At 43.1% G+C, this 15,604-nt stretch overlaps 1 protein-coding gene across 3 annotated transcripts in view; it reads right to left on the minus strand.

Annotated features, from left to right (window-relative positions):
• The window catches only part of DRC1 (dynein regulatory complex subunit 1), an 81,101-nt gene that overhangs the window by 51,922 nt on the left and 13,575 nt on the right, over positions 1-15,604 (minus strand). For all 3 annotated transcript variants that reach the window (XM_089686097.1, XM_089686095.1, XM_089686096.1), the window contains exons 4-8: positions 14,080-14,192; positions 9,582-9,765; positions 5,538-5,675; positions 1,792-1,878; positions 1,127-1,249 (exon numbers count right to left, since the gene is read on the minus strand). In XM_089686097.1, the coding sequence (XP_089542223.1) occupies positions 1,127-1,249; positions 1,792-1,878; positions 5,538-5,675; positions 9,582-9,765; positions 14,080-14,192 (645 nt within the window). The remainder of the gene's footprint in view (positions 1-1,126; positions 1,250-1,791; positions 1,879-5,537; positions 5,676-9,581; positions 9,766-14,079; positions 14,193-15,604) is intronic.

Below are 15,604 nucleotides of genomic sequence, written 5' to 3' on the forward strand. Positions count from 1 at the left end.
AAAAAAATCATTTTTTTTAAATTTAGCTGTGTGTTTCTTGTTACTACCATAACCTACCACCACAGACCAATCCAAAATAAATTTTCCAGCTCTTGGCGATCGCAGCGCTACCATATATGTGTATGTTATTTGTTGTTTGTACCCGTAGTACAGCCCAGAAACAATAGTGCGCATTTTGTTTTCCGTTTACCTAAAACACACCAACACTAATACCACATTTTTTTTTTTAATCCTGACCTTTGACCCAAACACTTACCCTGGCACTGAACTAGATCAAACCTTGATCTAAGTACTTTTTCTCTCTTTTTTTAAATATTTATCTTTTTTTTTTTTAACAAACATTTTTTCCCCCTCTATGCCAGGAGTTAGAGATACACTGAATCTCTCTCAGGGGCGGACTGACCATTTGGAAACTTGGGCACTGCCCGAGGGCCCGGGGTCAGTAGGAGGCCCCATGAGATGCTCCTGGTACCTTTATCATAGGCTTTTTTGAGTTTGGGCAAAGACACAGGGGCCCCATGATCCCCTATTGCCCAGGGGCCCCATGAGTTGTCAGTCCGCCCCTGATCTCTCTCCTCCATTCATAGAGAGAAAAACAAAACAAAGGGGCTGGGCTGTACAGTGACTGATCACTGTGATAGCCACTCACTGTGATAGCCACTCAATCCCGGGTCCCGATCATTAGAATGGGACTCGCGGCTCTCAGTGACACCCCGGTCTTTGTGCTGGAGGGGGCGCTGTGTGGCACGCTCCCAACACAAAGACAGGTACGCAAATATGCGGCCCCACGGAAAAAAGCCCAGTTCTGTGAGGCCGCATATTTATGTGATGTCGGCATCAAGGGGTTACATTAGTAACATACCAGGGAAGACATGGGGTCTTCCATGGGACACTTCTACAAAAACTCTTTTTAACTTTAAAAAAATGGGACACAATGACCTCAGACACAGAGCAGAACTAGTATCATGTGTCTATATTGGAATGAGATAATATCAGTGCTATATAGGGCCTATAAGTGAAAATGAATATGCTTTTTTAGGTTTCCCAATTTCATCACCTTATTACTGCAATAAACAATTCTGCATGCAGGTATCATGTGAACATGGACAAAATCTGTAACACTGACCTGCACATCGGTCTCCAGTTTGATCTTAATAATGTTGTATTCCTCACCATCCTGCACCCGGAGGTGGTTCAGCTGTTTCTCATATTCTTCCACTTTCTTCATACGGTTTAACAGATTCTCCAGCTGCCATATACAATACAGCCAATTAGAGGGCAGCTTATTCAGTTACACTGATATAATCACTGTTCACATTAACACACTACAGTACATTTGAATTAGTCACGTGGGTTTCTGAATTTAAAATTGTTATGTTTTATGTATGTATGCCAGTATAGACAGGATTGAGAGGCTGAGCTGTATCTACTTGTCAGGAGTGCGCACACAGCACACGTAGTAAATCGTGTTCAGAAGGGTTTCGCTCAGGTGTGTTCGGATCCTAGTTCGAACCTACCTGAGTGAGCTCGCCAAGAAGTTGTCATTTGTACTGTGCCAATCATCTCCAGCTGGGGCATTTCTGGACCTGAAGCTAGATGTATACAAGGACCATGTATACATGTGGCTACGGGGTAGGGAATCCTTTGGGCGCTTACGATTGGCCCGGTACAGTTACAGCTTTCTGAAGGGCTTGGTCAGGCTCTGATTTAGGATCTGAACACATCTGAGGGTTTAATAACACTTTATATTTTTACAATGCTTACACCGAATAATGGAAATTCAGCCATTACCTCTTTGTCTCGGCGACTTTGCATGCCCTGCTCCCACTTCTTTTGATCTTTGTCTAACAGCTCTCTGCGTTCTTGTTCAAATGATTTCTACAAGACATGGGAAGTGAGGGTTAGCTTAGGATGGGGAATGATACAGCTTGGGATTATTTATTAACATGGCACAATGCATATGAATGGTCAGGTTGTTTAAAACTGGGCAAACACTAGTAGATTTTCATATAAAGGTTTGCATGAATACAAACATTCTCAGTGTGTTCGATGACTTAACAAATGTCATTCAAAAGTACTTCAAAACTTTGTTTCCTTTTAACATTTGATTTTGAAATGAATGTAATTTCCCAAACAAAACCCACATACACAGATAAAAATGCATTCGATAAAAATCTTCCATTCTGCTGCCTGGAATTTGCTCTACTTTTGACTATGGTCAAAAACAAACATTGATTTGACCCCAGGAAAGAAAGACGTAAAGAATTGAACAAACTCTTCTCAAAATGAAAAATTTCAAATTACTAGAGTATGGTCATGTTAAAGGCTAAGTTCACCTAAAAGAAAAAATACATGCACGTGTTTTTGCATGTAAAAAAAAAAAAGAGAACTTATTATTTTTTTTCTCAGAAGCCTGAAGAGAATTGCTCCCACATTCAATTACGCTCTTTACGTCTGGAGGAAAATAAATTTAATCTCCAAACAAGGAAAGGCTTCTTCACAGTGAGAGCTGTGAAAATGTGGAATAGACTCCCTCAAGAGTTGGTTCTGGCCAGCTCAGTGGATTGCTTTAAAAAAGGCTTGGATTATTTCTTAGATACACAGAATATAACTGGATACTAACATTTATAGGTAAAGTTGATCCAGGGAATATCCGATTGCCTCTCGGGGGATCAGGAAGGAATTTTTTTCCCAGCAGGAGCAAATTGGATCATGCTTTGCTGGGTTTTTTAGCCTTCCTCTGGATCAACTGTCGGTATAGGATTATAACTTTTTTTTTTTCTATGGTTGAACTGGATGGACTTTTAGTCTTTTTTTCAGCCAGACTAACTATGTAACTATGTTCAGCAGATCACAGGTGCAATGACAGGCTCCTGAAGACACTGCCTAGAGCAGGGGTAGGCAATCTTAAAGAGGTGGCGATCTCCCTAAACAACATGGGAGAAGTCAAAGATCACTGTGCACAGTTTCGCCTCCTCACACCTGATTTAAAACTCTAATTGCCGTACTACCATGTCACAATCGCATGCACTGCATGGCAATCATGGGTTTAAATCAGGTGCTGAGGCAACATATCACCTTCTCACCACCTGTTAAACACACTTGGATCACTTTGTGTCTGCTGCACTTGTGAATGAGCCCTTTGTTGCATCCGACAATGGCACCCTTAGGGCTTGTTCACACGTAAAGTTGGGTGGTGGTAAAACCTTGTGGTTGAGTCGCAGTTTTACTGCCCCAATCATTACCCTCTTTAGCTGCTGAGGCAGCAGCCAAAGGTGTTCACATATCCCAGCAGGAATTAACCCCCCTGCTGCTATTAGTGTGAACTACCACCTGCCAATCACGACCTATTCAAGTAAAAAGGACTTGTGAATGAGCCCTTTGTTGCATCCGACAATGGCACCCTTAGGGCTTGTTCACACGTAAAGTTGGGTGGTGGTAAAACCTTGTGGTTGAGTCGCAGTTTATTGCCCCAATCATTACCCTCTTTAGCTGCTGAGGCAGCAGCCAAAGGTGTTCACATATCACAGCAGGAATTAACCCCCCTGCTGCTATTAGTGTGAACTACCACCTGCCAATCACGACCTATTCAAGTAAAAGGGGCCACTGTGCAAGCACCTCGCAACTGCATGCTTCTGCGGGGTCCAATGGGTTAAAGCAGTTAGTGAGAAAGCAACACACCACTGCCTGTTTAACCCCTTGTTTGCTGTACTGCAAAAGGTTGCAGGGCAGTTGCAGATCAGTCTCATTCACTTGAATGGGTCATGCTTGGCAGGTGCTACACCCACCAACCATGACAAGGTGTAAAAGCCAGCACTACAGAGGAGACATCCGCTTATGCGGCTCTTGCTCCCTACTACAGCTCCAACTTTACAAGTAGTCCCTCTGCATTGCATTCTGTTTGATGCTCTGGGATGGTGGGTCAGCAAGCCCTGGCCGTGATCTACCAATCATCTGGCCCGAGATCTACTGGTAGATTAATCTACTGGTTGCTGACCCCTGGCCTAGAGCTTTCTGCCTGTACCTATGTACAGGCTGTTTGAAAGACGTACGAGGTGTCATTTAACTACAATGAGTGCTCATCGTCATCCTCTCAGTCTATTCTCCCTTGGCAAACTGATACACTACCACGGCTTCAACTATCACCTCTATGCCGACGACACACAAATTTACCTCTCCACCCCCCACCTCACCCCCTCACTCTCCACCTGCATCGCCCACCTCCTGAACGACATAGACTGGATGTCGCTCCATTTCCTCAAGTTAAACCTGTCCAAAACCGAGCTTCTGGTTTTCCCCCCAGCCTGCGCCCCCCCCCCCCCATCCTCTCCATCACTACTAGCAATGCCACCATCAATCCCACCCCACACGCCAAAGTCCTGGGTGTCACCCTGGACTCAAACCTTCCTTCCAACCTCATGTCCAATTACTATCAAAGTCATGCAGGCTCCACCTCCGCAACATCTCCAAGATACGTACATTCCTCACCCCAGACACTACTAAACAACTCGTACACTCCCTCATCATCTCACGCCTGGACTACTGAAACTCCCTTCTCACTGGCCTACCCAAACAAATGCTATCCCCACTCCAGTCCACTCAGTGGCCAGACTCATTCACCTCACCAACCGCTCCACATCTGCCTCCCCCCTCTGCCAATCCCTTCACTGGCTCCCGATTGCCCAACGCATCAAATTCAAATTGCTAACTCTGACCTACAAAGCCATTCACAATGCCGCCCCAAACTACCTAACTGACCTGATACCCAAATACCACCCTACCCGTGCCCTTCGCTCCTCACAGGACCTCCTACTCTCTAGCTCCCTGGTCTCCTCATCCCACGCCTGACTGCAGGACTTCTCCAGGACTTCCCCCATCCTCTGGAACTCCCTACCCCAATCCATCAGACTGTCACCTACCCTCCTCACCTTCAGGCGCACCCAGAAAACCCATCTCTTCAGGGAAGCCTACCCCACCCTCACCTAACAACCGATCTCCTCCACTTCTCCCACCACTCCATCCCCCACAGCTACTTCCTCCTGTACCACTTCCCCTCCCTCCTAGATTGTGAGCTCGAAAGAGCAGGGCCCTCGAACCCCTCGTGTGTTGTATTGTTTCTGTCTTGTCACATGTTCTGTCCCCCTTGCTATTGTACAGCGCTGAGCAAACCCTTTGGCGCTATATAAATACTGAATAATAATAATAATTAAGCACTACAAGCTGTCTGTCTAGGTGGAAGATGGCATCTGTAGTTCAGTCATTCGCAGATTATTATGAATCAATAATGTGGCTGTGTAGGCAGAGCCCCACACAGCTGTGCTGTTTTTAAAATGTGACAGAGGGTGTGGGGAGAAGAACACCTGCCTGCTGTCACAGGGGAGGGGATCGGGGCTGCAGCTGGAGCATGACAGAGGTTACACCCTAGGTACGGGTATAATGTGTAACATGCTCCAAAATGTGAACTTAGCCTTTAAGTCTGGTACAAGCAGCAGCAAATGAAGTATTACAAATAGAGAAAAGGACAGGATAGGCTGTACCTCAATGAGCAAGAGTTCTTCCCGATAGGTCTTGATGAGGTTTTTCACCTGGTCCTCCATCCTCTCGATCAGCAGATCAATGTCTTCGGCCTGTTTCTTCAGATCTTTCACATACTGGTCATCTTTCCTCTTCAGCTCCTAGAAACATTTAAGAATCCACACACAAATACTGAGCTCTATATTAGAATGAACCTATTCGATCCAATCACTGCACAACCATGTCGTCAGAATCCACCTCTCAGTCATGTAAAGTGGTCTGAAATGATTTGCACTCACAACCCTTCCACCTTACAGGCTTATTTATGACTGACACATTACTCGTTTTAGTGCACTTTTGCTTGTTTTTACTTTATTTTCCTGCTACATTTTTTCAAAAACTGTGCTGGACAAATGAATATCATTAAATGTTAAACGAATCAGCTCTTTTAACACATCTACGAACAACAAACAGCTATGCAAATAGAAGCTCTGTCTTCTATTTCCTTGAACGCTAAAACCTGGTACACACAATGAGAATATCAGACAAATTTTCCCTTGTCTCATTGAATAATTTCAGATGAAAGCTGTGTGCAAACAATCAAATTACTGTACAATCGCTTCGAAAGAAGTCTTTTTTTGTCTGATTTTCTGATCGTGTGTGCTAGGCTTTAGAGTTGTAATCACAACCCCATATCAGTAAGGTAAGTACATATCTCCAAACCAGGATCAAAATCAAAGAGTATCAGGAACTTTGTAGATGTGCATTCTTCACTGGAATCACATGCATTTGGGGATAGGCCAGGGGTGGGCAAACTTTTTGACTTGAGGGCTGCAATGGGTTCATATATTGGACCCGGGGGCCGGACCAAGAGTAGATGAATGATGTGTATGTGTCATCCATAGTAAGTATAGTAATATTCCCCCATAGTAAGCATAGTAATTAATCCCCCCTATAGTAATTCATCCCCCATAGTAATTCATCCCCCATATAGTAATTCATCCACCCATAGTAATTCATCCCCCATAGTAATTCATCCCCCATATAGTAATTCATCCCCCATATAGTAATTCATCCCCCATATAGTAATTCATCCCCCATAGTAATTCATCCCCCATATAGTAATTCATTCCCCATATTAATTCATCCCCCATATTAAGTCCCCAAGTCCCCCCTGTGTCAATTCACTTACCTTGGCTCCGCTCGTTCCTCTCGCCGTGTTCCCGCGCCGATCCGGTGTAGCATGAAAATCTGTCTCCTATGAGGATCTGTCCCCCTCGACGTATCTGCGCATGTGCCAGTTTCAGGCATTAGCAGCCGATCGGCGATCTCCGGCACATGCGCAGATATGTCGAGGGGGACAGATCTTCATAGGAGACAGATTTTCATGCTACACCGGTCTTCAGGGCGGACTGTGAGAGGAGCCTAGCTCCGCGGGCCGGATTAAAAGGTCCGCCGGGCCGTATACGGCCCGCGGGCCGTAGATTGCCCATTGCTGGGATAGGCAATACTTAGCTAAAGCTATCCAGGGGCTGCCTGCCTTCTTCATTTTATTCTGTTTCTCAAAAGTACACTACAGTATAGTAATCATTGTTTATGAGTCTTGGCACTGAAGACATAAGAGTTGGTTTATTAAATGAGTAGAGGCTGTTCGTCTACCAAAGTGAATTTTCACATTGCATGGTGAATTTTAGTAAATTTGGTGAACTTGTACTCACCTTGAACACTTAAAGGGGTTGTAAACCCTTACATATACCCAGTGCAGTGACTGCTGATATACAGAGATGAAACAAATCATCCTACATATGTTGTACCTGTTTATCTGCAGTCTTCTCTTCTTTACATACAAAGTCCAGAAAGCCAAGCCTTGTCTCAGCTGTCAGAAAAAAGGGGGCGGAGAGTTGAAATCACTCTCTGCAGAGCTCAGAGAGAAGAGCTCTGAGAGCTGATTGGAGGAAAGAGACACACACCCTTCATGCATCACCACAGGAATAGAGCTGTGGCTGTCAAAAGTCTTTAATGCTGATAGCAGGGGAACAAAGCAGCAGACAGAAATGACACTTAAATATGATTTGTTTATATTTCATGTCAGAGGTTTGCAACCACTTTAATCACGTGTGATGGAAATTAAAAGAGGATTTTTTTTTTAGCACACGATTCAAAGTGAATAAGGCTTGACCATATTTATTTCAACATATTTATTAAGGTAACATACACTTTGCAAAGTAAACAGCCTCTACTCTATAATAAATTAACCCTATTGTGTTAACCAATACACGCCCGGCCAATAGCCAAAAGGCGGCTGGCAAAATGTACTGGATTTCCGGGTTGGACGCCAAATGGCGTCCTCACGCACATCCGCACTTTTCACGCTTGCAGAGCCTCGCAACGGCGCGATCTGTCACCGGCCGTGTACCTCGGACACGGCCGAAGACAGATCTGAGTATCGGCCCCGTTGCCGGTACCATGTGACCTGCTGTGACCAATCACAGCAGGTCACATGACAGTTGTATACAATGGATGGCTTCATTCATGCCATCCATTGTATACTAGTGGCTAGCTGTGAATGGTCACAGCTAATCACATGCACATGTCATGTGATTAGCTGTGGCCAAATCACAGCTAAGCACAAAAAAAAAAAAAACCCTGAATGAATCGATGTCATTCAGGTAAATGCTTGCTTATAGGAAAGTAATTCTTTGCTATAAGCAAATTGTGTAAAAAAAAAAAATACTGATCACTTCCCCAAAGTAGTACAATGTTACTATGGTAACATTGTACTACTTTGGACATAGTGAAATATGAAAAAAAATCTTAAAAAAAAGAAAAAAAATGTAATAAAAAATTAAAAATAATAATAAAAAAAAAATATATATATTTTTTTCATACTGTCACCAGTCAGTGTCCCTGATCACCGCCATGCCAGTTATATGAAGACGCTGTACTGCACTGGTGACAATATGTAAAAAAAAAAAAAAATAGTGAAAATAATTTTTTGCATTTTTTCATTTTCCGAAAAATATTGACAAAAAAAATACAGCTTCAAAAAACTCGCCATGCCTCTTATGAAGTACGTCGGACTGTCTACTCTGCAAAAAGGGGTCATTTGGGGGATATCTGTACTGTTCTGACATTCTTGGACCTCAAGAATTAGATTGGCTGTCAGTACTTCAGGATTGATCAATATTCAGATCTATACCATAGTTTGTGAACTCTATAACTTCCTACAAACTAAAAAATACATCCTAATTTGGGTTATTTTCACCAAAGACATGTAGCAGAATACATCTCGGCCTAAATTTATGAAGAACAATTATTTATTTGCAAACTTTTATAACAGAAACAAAGAAAAACGTGTTTCTTCTCAAAATGTTCTGTCTTTTTTTGATAATTTAGCAAAAAATAAAAACCCCGGTGGTGATTAAATACCACCAAAAGAAAGCTCTAGTTGTGTGAAGAAAATGATACAATTTTAGTTTGGGTACAATGTTGTATGACCGCGCAATTGTCATTCAAAGTGTGAGAGCGCTGAAACCTGAAAAATGGCCTGGGCAGGAAGGTGTAAAATTGCCCGGTATTGAATTGGTTAAACTGGATGAGGAATACATATGGCTCTCTGCACAGTTTTACACACAAGCAGGCAGAATATAAACAAAGCTACACTAGTCCACACGTGGTATATCTGCAATGTTTATTAGTGTTTCTGAATGCATTAAAAAGACTTAAAATGAGAAGCATGGTCATACTTCTCTTGTTGGTCACAGTAATACATTTACTTTTGTTCTCCGGTGACCCAGAATGAGTTTCTAGCAGGCTATTTTCCACTATTAGCTGGCAGGGCAGAGCCACACCAAACTCCAAAAGGATCCTGACAATTATTGTCACAATCCACTCAGATGCATGATTGACAGCTGGCACCCCATTTCAGTATGCAGCTGGCAAGATGGGGATGGAGGGAGAAGGATGGATTTTGTGATATTATAAAGACACACATCTGTCTAAGAAATTGTGTACATCATTGGCCTGGTAATTGTGTAGAAAACAATCCCAATGTCAGCTGTGCCCACCTGCTGCAGTTCTCCGATCAGCTTGTTCTTGTCCCCAATCAGCTGTGCACATTGTTGTTGCTGAGAGTTCAGTTGGGCCCAGAGCTCCTGGGGAATTTTCTTCTCCCGGCTCAGCAGCCACTTCTTGGTGATTGACTGAAACTTCTCATAACTGCTTTTGGCTTCATTGTCAATCTTCTCAACCCTAGAGGAGGAATACAGGACACATCAATCCAACAATCCAGGTGTAAGCTACAGACGTCTGTACTTGGAACTACAGAACATTGTAGTCACAACATAGGACTACCTGCAAATCATTCACACTGAAATCGTACACAGCAAACTCTGTACTGTAAGACTGAATAAAGACACCAGTCCATCCAATTAAACCTGAGGGTGTGCATGTGGGTGTTTATGGTGCTACTAATTTCCTATGGAAATTGCACATTCTGTTCACGAAGACACACAGCTGATGTTTTTTTAAAATGTATCTACATTCACCGCTGGCACCATCAACTATGGAAGGGAGTTCCACATCCTTACTGCTCTGACAGTAAAGAATCCCTTACACAGTTTAAGATTGAACCACTTCTTGTCCAGCTTCATTGTATAGCCGCATGTGTTCTTTAGAGACCTTGGATTAAATAGTTCCCCTCCAATGCTAGAGTCACCATTTAACCTCCCTAGCGGTCTGATTATGTCCATATTTCTGTGCTCAAAGTGGTACATTTTTTTGCATCGAAATATGTATTTTTTTTTATTGTAGGCCTGTAATTTTTAGGAATAACTCACTGAAATCTGTCCGAACAAGAGTCTAGTAAACATCCCGGGTATGATAAAATTTGAAACACGAAATCATAAATTATAATTTAATAAATAATCATTAAAAAAAAATAATATAATAATAAATTTATTTCAATAATATAATCAAACCAAAAACACTGAAATTTGAAATAGAGCGCCAAGTTCGCACATCGCTGAGCAAAGTCGCAAAATCGTTTTCAGTGTCTGATGACAAATTTCCCCACAAATCATTATCACTCAATTCTGCAAGTGGTTCTGATTTACTATCGCTGTTCTCTAGCCGGTCTAAAACCATTTTGACCTAAAGGGACGCTTTTTGGACGCCATGGACGTTTCTCAGTTTCCAGGCAGAAAGAACAGTAAAAATGCAGGCTTGGCACAGGACAAAGCAGTAGGGACAAAATGTATGTGAAATGGTTTGATACAGTAATGTTTTACTATGTGATTTCAGTGTATTTAGTGAATGTCACTTTTTGTCATTTTCAAATTTCCCGCCAGTTCCGTCCCCCGTACGTCCCGACGTCGCAGGGGACGGAACCCAGATGACAGATGCCAGCATCCGCCGGATTACATTGCCGGGGACACTGCAGGAGGGACATCGTGGGAGCGCAGGACAAGGTAAGTGAAGAACAGATACCGGAGCAGCACCGCATGGTAAGCCCGAGTGTAGCTCAGGGTTACCGCTTTTGGTACTGAAACTTTACCCCGAGCTACACTCGGGAATACCGCCAGGGAGGTTAAAGATTTGTACATTTTGATCATATCCCCTCTCCAGGGAGAATAAGTTTAATGTTTGTAGTCGTTCTTCATAATTGAGGTCCTCCAGCCTCCTTATTGGCTTTGTTGTCCTTCTCTGGACTCTCTCCAGTTCCAGCACATCCTTCCTGAGGATTTGTGACCAGAAATGGATGGCTTACTCAAGATGTGGCCAAACCAGAATTTAGGTGGGGAAATTATAGTTTTAGTTTTTCAGTAAACATCCTTTTTTTTCATGATAATATTCTGCTGGCCTTGCTTGCTGCAGTTTGGCATCGTATGCTATTGCCAAGTATGTCATCTACTAGGACCCCCAGATCCTTTTCCACCTTTGATTACCCCGAAGGTTCTCCCCCTAGCTCGTAACCTGCATTCATATTTTTCGCTCCTAAGTACCATTAGTTTACATTGTTCAATATTAAACCTTATCTGCCATTAAGCTGCCCACTTTTCTATTTTAACGAGGTCCTCTTGTAAAGTTGCTATATCCTGTTGTGTCCTGTAATTGCCCTGCTTAGCTTTGTATCACCAAATATATATCTGAACAGGATGATATACAAAGCAAAAATGAGGTTACTTTTGTGCCACTATTACATAAAACAGAGCCAGATGTGAATATACACTGCTCAAAAAAATTAAAGGAACACTTTGAAAACACATCATATCTCAATGGGGAAAAATCTCCTGCTGGATGTCTATACTGATATGGATGGGTAATGTGTTAGGAACGTAAGGATGCTCCATCGATGGAAGTGAAAATGATTAACCTACAGAGGACTGAATTCAAAGACACCCCGAAAATCAAAGTGAAAAAATTATGCAGCAGGCCAGTCCATTTTACTGAAATTTCATTGCAGCAACTCAGAATGGTACTCAGTAGTTTGTATGGCCCCCACATACTTCTATGCATGCCTGACAAGGTCGGGGCATGCTCCTGAGATGACGGATGGCGTCCTGGGGTATTTCCTCCCAGATCTGGACCAGGGCATCACTGAGTTCCTGGACAGTCTGAGGTGCAACCTGGCGGCGTTGGATGGACCGAAACATGATATCCCAGAGGTGTTCTATTGGATTTAGGTCAGGCGAGTGTGGGAGCCATTCAATGGTATCAATTCCTTCATCCTCCAGGAACTTCCTGCATACTCTCGCCATATGAGGCCAGGCATTGTCATGCACCAGGAGGTTCCCAGATCCACTGCACCAGCATAAGATCTGACAATGGGTCCAAGGATTTCATCCAGATACCTAATGGCAGTCAGGGTGTCATTGTCTAGCCTGTAGAGGTCTGTGCATCCCTCCATGGATATGCCTCCCAAGACCATCACTGACTCACCACCAAAACGGTTATGCTGAACGATGTTACAAGCAGCATAACATTCTCCATGGCTTCCCCAGACCCTTTCACGTGTGTCACATATGCTCAGGGTGAACCTGCTCTCATCTGTGAAAAGCACAGGGCACCAGTGGTGGACCTGCCAATTCTGGTGTTCAAAAGCAAATTCCAATCGAGCTCTATGGTGCCGGGCAATAAGCACAAGGCCCAACAGAGGATGTCGGGCCCTCAGGCCACCCTCATGAAGCCTGTTTCTGATTGTTTTTTCAGAGACATTCATAACAGTGGCCTGGTGGGTGTCATTTTGTAGGGCTCTGTCATTGCTCATCCAGTTCCTCCTTGCACAAAGGAGCAGATACCGGTCCTGCTGATGGGTTAAGGACCTTCTACAGCCCTGTCCAGCTCTCCTAGAGTAACTGCCTGTCTCCTGGAATCTCCTCCATGCTCTTCAGACAAGGTAGGAGTCACTGCAAACCTTCTGGCAACGGCACGTATTGATGTGCCATCCTGGAGGAGTTGAACTGCCTGTGCAATATCTGTAGGGTCCAGGTATCGCCTCATGCTACCAGTAGTGACACTGACCCTAGCTAAATGCAAAACTAGCAAAAAACAGTCAGAAAAGATGAATAGAGAAAAAAAGGTTAGTGGCCTCCGCCTGTAAAACCATTCCTGTTTTGGGAGTCGTCTCATTGTTGCCCTTATAGTGCACCTGTTGTTAATTTCATTAAAACCAAAGCAGCTGAAACTGATTAACAACCCCCTCTGCTACTTAACTGACCAGATCAATATCCCAGGAGTTTAACTGACTTGATGCTATACTCCGAATAATGTGTTCCTTTAATTTTTTTGAGCAATGTATATGAGAAATAAATTGTATAAAAATAATATTTACACGAGATGAACAATGTATGCAGTGTGTGTCGGCAGTACGTATGGTAAACGCATGTGCTTGACTGATATTTGCTATCTGTTGCCATTAATTTCAAACACATCTTCCAGAGACAGCCCCTATACTAAGCAATCTTATGGCACTTTCATCTACTTTCAACTTACTTCTGAAGATGAAATAATCAAGGCAAAAACACAGTTTTGATTGTCCCAGGGTTTAAGAAGCAACTGCTGGCAGTAAGTTCTCTTCATCTATTTGTTTTTGAGTTGAAAGGCTGGTTGAAAGAGGTTAAGGGAGAAGTAGGGCCAAAGCTCTTTTGACCTTACTTCTCCTGGGGATCACAGGAGTGCACTTCATTTTGCACTCCTGTGACCCATTTTCAGCCGAGGGCTAAAGTCTGCTTCCAGCTCTAGATCTCTCTCAACGTGCCACTGGGAGCCTGAGCCAGCCTCTCCCATCCCCTCTGCAGCTCAGTGTGCTAGTAAGCACTGGAGGAGCAGAGCAGAGAGCACTGATAGTCAATGACTTTCTCCTTTTTGAAGACCAAGAGATCAGCTGTCTTTGATCACTCAGTTCTTGGTTTTAGAGGCGGCAGGGGACCGATGCTGCATCCACCTAGCTGTGCATTATTGTTAGGTTTTTTTTTACTTTCCCAAAACTTCTCTTTTAAATCATCACAAACGTGCCTAGTATAGGAGCATTAAAAAGTAACATGCAGAAATGAACTCATCGTATACCTTAACCTCTTCAGCTCTTCCTCTGTGGCCCGTCGCTGGGTTTCTCTGGCATCTGCAGCAATCTGAATATTTGTCACGAGCTGTGTGCCATCACTCACCAGTTTACCAAGTCTCTGTGGTTAAAAAAAATAATTGGCATAGCTTTTAACTTTCCATTTAACTTGACGGTGAGATTCCTTACTCTTTGATACCAGCACTGGACGCTGTACAGGTCAGGGAAACCAAGAGTAGCGCTTGAAATACAATTATAAGAACGGTTTGAACTGCAGTAGCTGGGTCCAAAAAAGACAAGCAGGTGGCAAAATATCAGTCACCAGTATTTTCTATTAGTTATCTGCAACTGATTTTTTTCCCCAATACTGAGTTACACCACACTTCACTGGTTTTGCACTGTACCTCTGTGGAGGTATCCATTTTGGTGGAGGCAGGCCCTTGTTTCCTAATGTCAGAGCTGACTCTCCTTCCTCCCTGATCACTGAAGATCTGATGGCTGGAGGGGTAAGAAGCCCAGACTGGTAATGCTCAGGAAGCAGCGGGCGAAGTGGAAGAAGCACACATCACTGAATTAACGAAGCAGGAGCACGAAGATCCTTGCACTGCACATCTTCAAGTACAGCTTCCACTCCAGCAAAGAGAATAGTAAGCAGCACAGAAGTGGCATTACCAATTTCACTCCAAATCTTCTTAGACTAGCAGTCAGAGGCATTGGTGCCTTAGATGATCTCACACTGTACATACACAGCCATAAGGTTGAACAAACAGGAGTAACTAGGCACAGGAATTGCACTATTTTTCAGAAGGAATTCAAGGCAAAAGGTAAAGCTTTCAGGTGACTGCTTAGGCAGGATGAACATTTCTAGAAAATCTTTAGTTTTTGAGTTTGGGAACAATTAATATTCTTGTCTAAAAAATAGTTATATTTGAGTTATGTACATATGTGTTCTCCTTCCTCTTCACTATATGCATATACAACACATAACCATGGGTATGCATAATAGATTTCTATCTAGGGGTGTCTACCAAGGTCTACTTTTTAATTATTTTATGATACTATGTGGTCACTTTACAGGTTTTTATTAGCAACAGGGACCTAATTTCTTAATGCCCCCCCCCCCCACATTCACACTTGGGGGATACCTGTTCCTCAGACATCTTATGGAGTTCTATCAGTCATACTTGGGTCGGTATTTTGCCACGGGATTACGTTGGAATCTATGAAATCAGCATAGTTATATGTATTATGTCCCACAAAAAGTTCATTAATATGATTTTATATATATATATATATATATATATATATACACACATACACACACACACACACACACACTATATTGCCAAAAGTATTGGGAAGTCTTCCCTTACACACGTATGAACTTTAATGGCATCCCAGTCATAGGCCATAGCATTCCATATTGAGTTGGCCCACCCTTTGCAACTAGAATAAATTCAGCTCTCCGGGGTAGGCTGTCCACAAGGTTTAGGAGTGTGTCTATGGGAAGGTTTGACCATTCTTCCAGAAGCA

Source organism: Staurois parvus, unplaced genomic scaffold, assembly GCF_062004578.1.
Source record: "Staurois parvus isolate SC_StPar_1 unplaced genomic scaffold, SC_StPar_1.0 ptg000390l, whole genome shotgun sequence".
NCBI lineage: Eukaryota > Metazoa > Chordata > Amphibia > Anura > Ranidae > Staurois > Staurois parvus.